Here is a 12,694-nt window from a genome sequence, read left to right as displayed (position 1 = left end):
CTTTGATTACCTATAAGTTTTAAGAAACGCATTTTCCAGCATCCAGTTTATTCTGATCAAAATTTCCATGCCCTCTGCAGGGCTATAAAAAGCATTCACTTTCGTCTGGGGGGTTCTATTAATACTCAAATTTGTGTTAGCGAAGGGGTAGGCTCTAAATAGTATAATCTAGTCTATATTAATCAACTTACTAATCCGTTTCTGTTTTCGTTTTCCCTTGCAGTGATCAGCGAAGATCCTGAGTTCACAGATGTCATAGAGAACATAACAGTGCCTGCTGGGCGGAATGTCAAGCTGGCTTGTTCGGTCAAAAACCTGGGCTCTTACAAGGTGAGTGAACCAAAATCTAACGAAATCTACCCTGCCATTAAAAATATTAATGGGATTTTCTTAAATAAGATTGGAATTAACATAAAATAACTTTAAAAAATTGTAAAATTTGTAAGTATGTATCTACACATATGGGTCCAACCTTCCTATCTTTCCCTCTTCGATGCCTTGCCTGCAATGTACAAGGAAGGGAACAACAGCTTTTAGCTGTTTAGCAGACAGAGAACTTCGAATTTTTCCTTGAACTATACTGCTCCTTGAAAGAAAGTATCATTCAAGCTAAGCCAATTCTTCTCCATATATTCTATTCAGTCGATTCTGAAAGTAAGTAAAGTTTTTCTGTAACGGAGTAGTGAGCGAGCTCTGAACCAAATATAACTTGTGCAAAAATTGTGCATTCCAGGGACGCTGGGAAAGAATTAAATTCGGGAGGGCCGGACTCTGATATGGGTCCTTTCCACTGGACACTGGCTTAACCGCACTGCTCAATATTCATTGTCTGCTGCATTCTTTTAGGCTGCGCTTGATATGCATAGATGTCTCTATCGCTCTCCCTCGGCCGTGCTCCGTCCCTGGTGCTCCGCCGCAGAGTCGGCAATTTAAATTTGCATCCAATTGAATTTCCATAATGTGCGTGCGACCGAAACGTGCATAAATTTCATTTTGACACGCCTTGCCGGCTCGCTCCGGCCTTTGTCGCTTCAGCCACGTTATGTGGTTGGTGCTCGTAATAATTTTTATGACCCTTAAGTTCGGCATGTTCGACCCCCGCCGGTCCCGGGCCACCCAGTCGGACGTCCTTTCATTCATCTCTGGTTTGCTCCTCATTGGCCGCAGGTAAGCTCAAAAGTTAACCGGCAACAACAACGGGAAGCGCTCGTAGCTGCAATAAAACGTGACTTTGCATGCAAAATAGTTGCGTAGCCGACGGGTGGGATTCTTGCTCTACCACGTCTGTCCTAGGACACAGACAGGTTACTTGGAATTAATTTTATAGTCCACACTGGGGTATGGCAACTTTACTATCAAAGTGGCTTTAGATCAAAAAATTAATAACAGTTCAGGTCTCAATTAAAGTTACAAAAAGAAAATATTCCAAGTCAAAGGTGACTAATAAATATTTTGTTTCAGATTTAAAATATATTTTTGGCTGCTTAAATAAACCAAAAAATCATAAGACATATATTATATATATATTATACATATATTTATTTTCTGTGGTCTTGGAACTAGCTTATCCTCGATGCTTAAAAAGTTCACTCCCCATCTGCGTCTGCACAAATATTTGAGCTGCTTGTAAAATTAACTCGCGTATTTCTCAGACGCTCCTTTTAACACGTTTACGCTTAAATTGTTAATGTTAAGCGAGCAGCTTTTCATTTTCCCCTAACCATCCCCATCCCCGTCACCGATCCCCCACACTGCCTCGTGTCCTTGTTTGCATTTCAATTTTCAACGCCTACACAAAAAGAGAGACACACGCACACTGAGGCGCACTAACAACAATGCCAGGCCAGTAACATGAGCATAAGTTTAGTTTGTTTATGTTGTTGTTTGTATTGCTTGGGCCCTCCCACAAAGCCTGGAACCCCCAATCCTCCACCCGCTACTCCATCCAGGCACCGAACAAAGCATAAACATTTTCAGGCATAATAAAGTGTGTTTATTTTTGCTTCGGCTAAAAGTTTTTTCTAGTTGTTTTCTTTTTTAGTTTTGCTTAAAATTTTATGACTTCATTTAGTATTTTATAGAGGGGGGGAGAGCGAAGGCGAGGGGCCGGAAAGAGTTGTGCCATTACGCAAATTGCAAATTGGCCATTCTGTCTGTCGGCTGCTATCGACTCGGGCCATCAGCATGTGTCTGAGACAAGTGAAGGCATCTGCCCCATGGAAATGAAGATAAATACGAATGAGATAGTGGCGCTTTCGAAGCGAGAGTCTGCGAAATACAAACACTGCATATAATAGAGTTTGTCTGGACTCTCAAGTGTGACGTCTCCGGCAATATCCGATTGAAAGGATTGTGGTTTAAGGCAGCGCTTGGGTAGCTCCCAAAATGGTCTAGAAAATATGCCATATTTAAAGAATCCGATCTCAGACTGCCTTTAAGGAAGAAGTTTTCGTGGTTAGGCTTTTAAAAAAAGAAAGAAGGTCATCACTGCATCATGTGGAGTTGAGATCAAAGAAATTTTAAATTAAATTAAATTTTAGATACTCGAAGAACAGAATCTATAACATCGTTAGGCTTCAATAACTACTTATAAACCTAAAGCCTTGTCATACTGACTTCTTTCTGAGTACAGAAATTTGAAGCCATCAGAGAATTTCAGATAGAAATCCTTTTTTCTTTCGAAAAAGTCACACAATTGTGCGGCATTTGTTACGGTCTATGTAACTCAAATTAGCCAGAGTTCAGAATTGTGACAGTTCCAGCAGTACCTTAGCCATTTCGTTGCCATAACTGCACTTAAATATGCGGAAAATTTTAATGGCATCAGCTGCTGGTGCCGGGAAAGCCTATTAAAAGTCACACCGTCACATGGCCACCCAAGAGTCAAGTTTGCCTTGACTTTTGCCGGCCTTTTCTCGCCTAGCTGGAAATAATTTGGCCGAAAGCCGCACACTCTCGTATAGACAGAGCACCAGAGGAGCCTGATGCTGGCCCTATATGGCGTCTAATTAATTTCAATGAAATAAGCCCAGAAAACGAATCGAAATTGCAAATGCAAAAGAGGAGAGTTTAAGCCAAAATGTTAGTGCCAAGGGCTTTAATCCGTTGGGAAGTGCACTTTTATTGATTTTTAGCCCCTCCCCCACCTTCGCTCCTCTCTCTCTCTCTCTGATAAACGTGTTTGCATTAATTCTTCGATTCGCTGCTGCCACTTTGCTGCCTCCCCGAACTAGCATTTAGACGACTGACTTTTAATATGCCAAAGGAGTCAACGGCGCCCAAATATAAAATAAGCAAACTGATGGCGACTTTGTCTCCGATCTCCGCGTCTATCCCGGTGTACGTTTTCAATGCAGACATTGAAAAATTAACCGATATCAGTCCACGTTGGCCGACAGCATCCTCCTCCGGTGGCGCCTCCGAAGGATGCTGATAGTGCAGCTCAGCTCCCTGACGTGGCCCGTAGACTTTGCTATTGAGCCCAGCGCCGCCATTACATTTACTGCCAGCGCGTAGGAATTTATCATTGAAATGGCATCGACACAACACATCCTACATTCCGGCTCCTCCTTTGTGCCTCGCATTTAGCACGTCTCAGTCGATGTGTTGGGTGCTTAAATTTGCATAAATTGTTTGTTGTTTACCCCCGGAAAAAGAAAGGACGAAAACGAAAAACTAGTCGTGCTGCATAAGCTGGGCCAGGAAGTGTTTGACCCATGACGCACGCTAGCTGCCGAAAGTTTCTGCGGCGACATCTGCCGTCACATGTGCAAAAGTTTCTACCGGAGAGCGGTCGTTAATCCTTCATAGGAATTGATGATGATGGCCCCAAGTTTGGCCAATAAAAGCGATGACAGTTTGTCATCAGCTCAACTAATAAATGGGGGCCCTTGATGAGCCTCCGGCTTTGGGTGTCCGTGGCCGCATCAGCATCTATCACAGCCGATATCCGCATGAAGTGGGCTGAATAATTCAATTGTTTTGTTTTCAGGTGGCGTGGATGCATTTCGAGCAGTCAGCCATTCTCACCGTACACAATCATGTGATAACGCGTAATCCGAGGATAAGTGTCACCCACGATAAGCACGACAAGCACCGCACCTGGTTCCTGCACATCAACAATGTCCAGGAGGAGGACAAGGGCCGATACATGTGCCAGATCAATACGGTGACGGCCAAGACCCAATACGGCTTCGTCAAAGTTGTGGGTAAGTCGATGGGCCTTGCATGTCCTTTGCATATTTCATTTTATTTGCCAAAACTGCTACAAGGAATTAGTATCTCAGACAATGACAAACCATCCCTTGACGAGGTTGCGGTGCGCAAACAAAACACTTTATTGGGGATAATAAATGAGAGTCCTCGTTAATTTTCTTTTATCTGATTAGTCTGCGAAAGTATTCATTAAATTTAACCATATTACTTGAAATTCATGATGTGCTATGTGTGCTGGAAGTTCTGTGCTTCTTCAACTTTAATAGTAAAGAGCTCATTCCATAAAAGTATTTACTTAGCCAGGAGGGTAGAAATTATTTAGCACATTACCTAGTTTTTAGAACTAATAACTGTTGAATTCATCAAAATTATTAAGTGAATACCTAGTCAATAGTGCCCGTTTCTCCTACTAATTATTTCTGTATTTCTTAGTAGACTGAAATGCTATTTACTGTTAGTTAGTCACAGGTAACTTGCTGAAAAAGCATATGCGATCTCCAAAAAGTATATATGTACATTTTTTATTTATCTTTGAAATTATTGTTAGATTTTCAACTGAAACCCAAATTTGCTTCTGAATTTACACAACACTTTTATATTTATTTTCATGTTTATATTCCGCTTTTGAAATAGGCCTGATTTAAATTCAGATCACAAATATTTATACCAATGCAGGCTCTAATATTTTCAGTCAGAAGCTTGTAAAACAGTGAAGGAGTCATTTCCGACCCTATAAATCATATATATTCTTGATCAGCATCAACAGGCGAGTCAATCTAAAATGGCAGCTTAGAAAAAAAAATTTTGTCAAATTTTCGAAAATTTGATAAGGGGTTAGATCGTTAAAATTCTCAAAATATGAAAAAAATTTGGATTTCCTTAAATTTTAAATTTAGTATTCAAGTTTGTTAACCTTTTAAAAACTAACATAGAAAAGTTTTCCGAATTGAATTTGATGCATTTTTAGCTTAGTTATGATCGATTTTTGATTCAATACCATGATCCTATGGCAAACTGCAACGGTAATTAATAAATAAACGATTAAATACTATATTTTTCATTATCAGCTTTTATAAATACTCATTACGTATGTACATATTTTCTGAGATTTATAAAACATCGTAGATGAGAAGAGCTTTTCGACCGAAAACAACAGCATTATAAATATTTCAATGGAATTCTAGTCATGGTAAATCATTTTTAAGCATTACATTTTCCTATCGCTTGCCACGGAATGTCTTCTTTTTTTCTGGTTTTCATAGATGATAGTCTCGTTTGTGTGAACTTGTGTTTCAGAACTGGATTCTTTTTTTTAAGTTTGTTTTAATTTTTTTAGCAGGGTTTAATGCAAGCCCCTAAAACCTAATAATATCTTGCCAAAGCTTTCAATGTGCAAGGAAATGCAAAAATGTTCGAATCGGATTCGTCTTTCAAGTTGACAAATCAACATCATCCGGCTGGCAAACAAGACCGGCAACAGTTCACAGCAGGCAACGGCCTCTGGCAATGGGCGCTGGGCGATGGGCGTGCCTTGGGTCCACTCGCATAAATCAGTTTTTGTGACAAAACTTGAAAAATATGTGCGCAAACAAATGGCATCGGACGATGAAGTGAACTGAAGAGGAGACAGGCTGCCTGGCCGTGCAACAGTTAGGACCCGGAACGGTGGCAACGACCAGGGGGACCAGGGACCAGGACGACCAAGCGGAGACACAGACATAGACGCCGCATGAAAATGCAAGGAGACATATGCTGCACGTTGTATAATTTCGGTTTAGAATCTGGTTTCTGAAAGCGCCAACTGGACAACTTTTGGACATCGTGACTTTGGGATGCCCATTATAAAGATTTTTTTTTTTTAATTAGCTAGAATGTTGCCGATTTTATTTAAAAATATAATTTATTTAAGCTTTTCAATTCGATTGATTATGACAATTAACCTACCATAGGAAAATTACTATAATTTTGTACATTAACAATTATTAAATATGGATTTTTTGATTGAAAGGAAAAGAGTATGAAAGCATATAATACTTAAAATAGAATTCTACATCTATAAATTTGTATTACTACTCTTGCTTATGTTCCTCAAATCTAAAATAATATGTATTTTTAACAAGCTGCCTTCAGCTGTTCATATCCCTTAATACCTCTTAACACTTTACCAGGTATAAAAATGGCTGCGGCATATTTTAAAACATTTTTTCTTGCCTTCCACACATTCGTTGCTCGTTTTGTTGCCTTTGACCAGGGCGGCCGGAGCTGTCATAGTGGCATTTTTTATGCCTTCCTCCTGGCAAATTTGCCTAGCATTTTTGCTGGCCCAGGACTTTTGGCATGGGTGTAGCCATCCTGCGTATCTCCACGACTGCGTCTGTGTGAGATAACCGAAATCTGTGTGAGTGTGTGCGGCGGGAGGGGGGGGGGGTTAAGAATTGCAAAAATGGCGGCAACGTTGCACAAAAAGGGAAAACAGGAAAAAAATCGTGGAAACAGTTGCCGCCGCTCTGGTCACGCCACATCAAATTGCCAGGACGCGTGGTGCGTGTGAGGCGTGTTATTTGAGCGTTTTATAACACTGAGGCGTGCTTAACGGCTTTTTAAAAAGTGCTATCAGGGAGCAGTAAGGGCAGGCCCAACAGATGAAATCCGCAAAAAAAAAACGAATACAATTATGGAAGGTGCTGCTGCAACATTTTGAACCTCTGAAAAATCGTACAGTTCAAAAAGCGTAAATGGGTTCAAAATCACACACTTTTATGTGAGCAAAAATAATAAAAAATTGCTAAATAAATTTAGTGCACATAACAAATCCAATTAGAGGGAAAAAATAAAATGGTGCGAAATATAAATCGTCAGTCAATAAAACGAAACTAAAGCCAAACAAAAAATACGAAATTGTAACATGCACGTAATTACATTACACAACAAAAATTTAATGAAATTAAAATGTTTCATTTGTCAGCCAGATAGAAATGTAGTAGTACAGGAAAAACAAAGCCCAAATCGCTGTCAGACAAATGAGTAAATAAATAAATACATTTTTGGGAGTGCCCGTACAACATTTGTGAATTTAATTTGCTGACTCAAATTCAAAGCGCGGAGTGCGCCAAATGGAATAAAATGCACAGAGACAACTCGGCGGAGGGCACATAGCGAATTTGTGGCTTGAGTATGCAAAAACAAACATTAAATGTGCCTGAATTTATGGGCCACGCACACAAAATGCATTTAAATTTGCCAGCGTGCTGGCTGCCTGCTGTTGTCGCTCCAACGGCCGTCCGTTACCCCCGATGTGAACTGGCCACGGGAAGGCCCAGGGCACAGCCCATTCCCAGCCTCCTCCATCTCCGTCTGCCGAAATGACCGCGCACATTGCACCAGCACCAAAATGCAGCATGCAACTGAAGCAAAACAGCAAACACCGACTGTCACACCAACAATTACGAGTTGGACGACGAAGAGGACACCAGCAAGGACTGCGACTGCGACTGGGACAGGGACAGGTTTCAGCGCGGTTGGCGCATAATTTCTCATCTCTGCTCTACTCATATAATGAGGCAATTTATTAAATTCAATTATTTCGTTGACATTGGTCCAAACCAGGGGCAGAACCAAGGGGCAACATTATTTGGTCCGCCTGCCGACTAAATACATTTAATTTTTAATTAAAAATAAAATGATACACGCCGTAACTATAGTTATTTTCCTTTTTTTTTTTTTTGTATGAAATTTAACAAAATTCGAAATACCACAGTCCTGAATAACATTCAGTTTTATTGCTTTTTAGCCTTATTTCAGAAAGTATAAATAATAATAAAGTTTATATACATATATGTAAATATTTCCAACTTACTTTTTGTAGAAGGTAGAATGCCATTTGTTTGCTCTAATTATTTTGTATTTGTCTTTAATTTTTATTACAATTTGAATATTAGAATAGCCTCTTATAATTACAATATAACTTTAAAAAATGTATTATACTGATGTTAACTTCTTGTAATAGAAGAATTTTAACGCGACAATTGAGCAAAATAAAGACTTATGTTTAGCGCATCCACACGTTAGAAGAACAATTAGAAATTGCTACAAGCTCGATGCATCCATCGAAGGATTAGGTAATAAGCTTAAGGAAATCCGTGTCCAACCTTTGGCTGTGCAAGTATGCACTACTAATTAAATTTTTCGATAACGATTCATATGAAAAAAGTTTTGTGCTGTTGGGGAAAACTTTCCGTGCTGTCGCCAGCTGCAAAAATATCAATAAAGAAACTAATATGTCAAAACTAGGGGACAACAGCTGCTAGATGGCCGTGTCTTTCCTACCATGTCCTGCGATTAGCACATCAAGCGTTTATTAATAGCACAAGGAAAAAGCGTCCCGGGGAAAAGTTTTTGGTCATTATTGGGAAAAATAAAAGAAAGGTATAAAGACCAAAGTTTTTAGAAGTTTTCTCTTTTAATTATACTCGTTTTCCATTAGCTTTGTATAGTTTTTTGATACAAAAAAGTTGATAAAGGGAAGAAGACATTTGTGGAAGCCGGGATACTAAAGCTGGCCAATTAAGTCGCATTTCAGGAAGCAATGATCCGTGGAATATCTATCTGGATTCAACCAGTTTATGTCTGCGGCACCGCATTGATTAGGTGTCGAGCTCAGGACGAATGGAGACAGGAGCCGTCAGTGTCCAGACTGCTGCGACACTAATCGCCTGGGCTACGTGACTCACGTCGACTGGGCAGGCTTTGACCCACCGAAAGAAATCGCTGGCGATGAGTTTTGATTGCAGACGGCGTTAGGAATATAAAATGAGGCCCGAAGTCTGGGACAACTGCAGTGGCTGCCAGCCAGTCATCCGTCCATATGTTCCCACTCTCGAGTTCCGGCGTGCCAGCATTGTGACTTTGTGATTTGCATAGATTTTTCATTACAGATTTGCCTTCGCTTTTGGAAAAGGAAAAGGGTTTTCTCGACAATTGAAAGATATGGTCAGAGAAAGGCACGAGTGAGGGAAAAATAAGACTGATGACAATTTGATGAAGGTTGCCGCATCGATTTTTGAATTAACAAACTCGTTCCTCTTGGCTTCAAGGGGTGGAGGTTTTGGCTGTTCGCAAAGCTAATTAGGCTTAAAATAAAGTTGAGCAGTAACTTTGTCGAGAACCGAGTCTTACTCGAGTGTCAGCGCATCGGAGTCAACAATGCATGAAATTCTCTATTCCATTCACTAGCGAGGTATCTCGACAAAATGGTGTCATTGAAACGGATTTCTGGCTCTTTATTTTGCAACCCTAAAATCATTTCGCTTCCCCACGAAAGTGTGTACGAATTTCTCATCCGCGAATAAGATTTTCGATTCGTTTTCCGCTTTCTTGGCAACCACATTTCCTAAGAAAAAGTAGAACATTTTACTTTCTTACCTTTGGCCTTTGAATCAAGCCCCAGATTTTTTGTTGGGTAACAAATATTATCCCCCTTTTTGTCCTCCTCAGTGCCCCCCAACATAGACGACGCCCTGACCTCCAGTGACGTCATCGTGCGCGAGGGCGATAACGTGACGCTGCGCTGCAAAGCGAAAGGCAGCCCAGAGCCAAGCATCAAGTGGAAGCGGGATGACGGCAACAAAATTGTAATCAACAAGACGCTCGAGGGTAAGAGCCCATCCTCATTGTAGTTTTCAGGTGCCCGGCTAACTTCCTGTCCCTCTTCCCCGTTTCATTTGTATGTGCAGTGAGTGACTTGGAGACGGACTCCCTCGAATTGGAGCGGATTTCGCGCCTGCACATGGGTGCCTATCTATGCATAGCCTCGAACGGAGTTCCTCCCAGCGTTTCCAAGAGGATCAAAGTCAGCGTCGACTGTAAGTTGATAGCCCGTAATTTCTGTAGAACTTTTTATGACCCCCTTTCGTGTGTCCTTTCAGTCTCGCCGATGGTCTGGATTCCGCATCAACTGGTCGGCATACCCATGGGGTTCAACATCACCCTGGAGTGCTTCATCGAGGCAAACCCCACCTCGCTCAACTATTGGACTCGCGAAAACGAGCAAATGATCACTGAGTCATCGAAGTACAAGTAAGTGATACGACGCCTATTGTAATCGATAGCCATTTTGGGGGCTTGGGTTATCCCTTATCAGGACTTATTTACCCCTGCACACAGTATTCGTCTGATAGAGAGCGAATCTGTGCTAGCTATTCGCTGAATTCTAGATTCTCAATTCAGTTGACTGCCAGTTATGGAGTGGATTATCTGTCTGTTGTTTTTTGCGAGTGCTTCTATAGCTGCGGAAGCGACGGTGATCAGCGCAAACACTCGGCTGTTGAACAACATCCTGAGCTATGTAGACGAGGGAGAGGACGCCTGCAGCAATTACTTTCAGCATGCTTGCGGCAAGTACGCGGCTCGGCACATTGATGACCCCTTCACTGAAATCACCCAGATGCTGGACCACAAGGTCAACCAAGACCTCCTCCAGGTAATGGACGAACTGGAGAGAGACTCGCAGACGCCCGGCTTCAATGAGAGCACTTTTGAGGCAAAGGCGCTCCGTTTTTATCTCACATGCCGCGACGCTCCGACCAGCACGCGCAGTGCCTCGCACTACCTGCGATTGGTACCTCCATCCGAGGGACTAACGTGGCCGCAATTCAACCCCAGAGGCACGGTCTGGCCCAAGGATCAGTTCAAGTGGATAGACACCTTGGCACATCTTCACCGTTACGGCCTCAGAAACGTCCTAATCAACGTCCTGATCATGCCAAGCCTTAATAACAGTGAGCAGATTGTCGTGGACCTTAGTATGCCCCAGTTTGAGGGACAATCGCAGCATCTAAATGGTTATATCGAAACTCTTGCCACGCTCAGAATTATGGGAGTTGCGACAAGAGCCTCCTTAGCGATCGCGCTCAAGATAAGGAGACTTGAATCGGCTATTATAGCCTTAACGGAAGACGACGAAGAAACAGACCCCCAGCTGATGAATGTAGGTCAGTTGGAGCGTAGAACGGGCTACGAATGGCGCAGGTTTATCGAGACAGTAGTTGGCCACCCCGTTTCCCACGACATTCGCCTGCAGGTCATGAACTTGCAATATTTCACGGCCCTCAAGCACCTGATGGTTTCAACGGACGCCGAGGTATTGGTTAACTATATAATGACCCGCTTCGTGCTTCACTTGCTGGAGGATACGATGGACAGCGGAGAGCCCATTCAATGCATAATGGACCTACGGCGTAACATGAATCTGGCCTCTATTCGGCTTTATAAAGACCGATTTATCCAGCCCGAAACTCTTCAGCAAAAAACCTTGGAGGTGCAGCAAATCTTCAACCGACTAACTCGCCAGTTCCTGCTGCAGATTGAGCGTAACCGGCTTGGGTTGACCGCCAAGCAGCGCAGGATGGTCGCCCGGAAGGTACAGGCCATTTCCCTCAATATTGGCAATCTGCCAAAGGGTCTGGACCATCGAAGCTTCATCAGTCGGTTCTATGAGGACCTGGAAATATCCACAGGTGAATTGGACTACGGCCGAGAGCACCTTAAGCTGCTGGGCTTCCGCACTCGGAAGGAAATAGCGCAACTTGGCCAGCCAGCGCCGAGTGAAGGAGAGTATTTCTACATGGCTGACCCCAACACGGCAATGAGCTCCTCCCCGATGTACATGATGCGCCAGAATGCCATCATAGTGCCACATGGTATTCTGCAAGAGCCGTTCTTCGTAGCTAATAGTCACGAGGTGTTCAAGTATAGCCTTCTGGGGTTCGTCCTCGCCCACGAGCTAATGCACGCCGTCGACGGCACTGGAATCTTGATCGACAGTCACGGAAACCAATTTGAACCGGGCGCTGAAATTCTCTCCTCGCCACGGTTCGAAGAAGGCTTGGAGTGCTTGAACCGGAATAAGACGCAGTACCTCGACGAACGAATAGCAGACATATCTGGACTGAGTCTGGCATACGCCACTTATTTCGAAAACTTCAATACCTCTAGTCGCACAGGCTTCACCAACAAGTCGCAGGAGCAACTTTTCTTCCTCAATCTGGCGCAGTTCTTCTGTGGAGATGGCGATGCCTCAAACTTTGTGGGTCACGACGACGATGAGATGCGCTTGCAGCAGCTGCTAACTGGCTTTCGGCCCTTCGACAGGGCATATGGCTGTCGCAGGGATCGACCTCAGCCCGAAAAGTGCCAGCTGTGGTGAACACAGCAATCCAAACGCTTGGCTTTTAATCCCAATTTAAAGACGAAGATCATTTAGTCTGAACGTTTTCGTTGTTTTTTAACACTTTTTTTTATTCTTTTAACTTTTTATAACATTTAAAATATATAAATTTTCTCTTAGCTTCATAAACATATCTTTTAATGAAATTATCGTATATCTACTCTACATTTCAATGGGCAATGGCAGTTGTGTCGAAAACCAAACCACTCCATCTTCTGAAATCGCATCTTATAGGATCATTTAATGTTCGGCGGA

General features: G+C 42.5%; 2 protein-coding genes across 2 annotated transcripts in view; both read left to right on the top strand.

The window, feature by feature from the left end:
• The window catches only part of DIP-epsilon (Dpr-interacting protein epsilon), a 35,453-nt gene that overhangs the window by 16,866 nt on the left and 5,893 nt on the right, over window positions 1-12,694 (top strand). Inside the window, exons 2-6 of the mRNA XM_017178374.3 lie at window positions 224-330; window positions 3,992-4,208; window positions 9,709-9,867; window positions 9,948-10,076; window positions 10,140-10,290. Coding sequence (XP_017033863.1) covers window positions 224-330; window positions 3,992-4,208; window positions 9,709-9,867; window positions 9,948-10,076; window positions 10,140-10,290 — 763 coding nt within the window. The remainder of the gene's footprint in view (window positions 1-223; window positions 331-3,991; window positions 4,209-9,708; window positions 9,868-9,947; window positions 10,077-10,139; window positions 10,291-12,694) is intronic.
• Nepl6 (Neprilysin-like 6) lies at window positions 10,432-12,568 on the top strand. Its single transcript, XM_017178155.3, has one exon. It carries the CDS (start codon window positions 10,454-10,456, stop codon window positions 12,416-12,418), a length of 1,965 nt encoding a protein of 654 aa, XP_017033644.1. The 5' UTR covers window positions 10,432-10,453; the 3' UTR covers window positions 12,419-12,568.

Source organism: Drosophila kikkawai, chromosome 2L (assembly GCF_030179895.1).
Source record: "Drosophila kikkawai strain 14028-0561.14 chromosome 2L, DkikHiC1v2, whole genome shotgun sequence".
In the NCBI taxonomy this organism is placed as follows: Eukaryota; Metazoa; Arthropoda; class Insecta; order Diptera; family Drosophilidae; genus Drosophila; species Drosophila kikkawai.
This window is presented reverse-complemented; position numbering and strand designations above follow the sequence as displayed.

Excerpts from the sequence above, each read along its gene's own strand:
- Nepl6 (XM_017178155.3), top strand. The coding sequence starts at position 10,454 with ATGGAGTGGATTATCTGTCTGTTGTTTTTTGCGAGTGCTTCTATAGCT.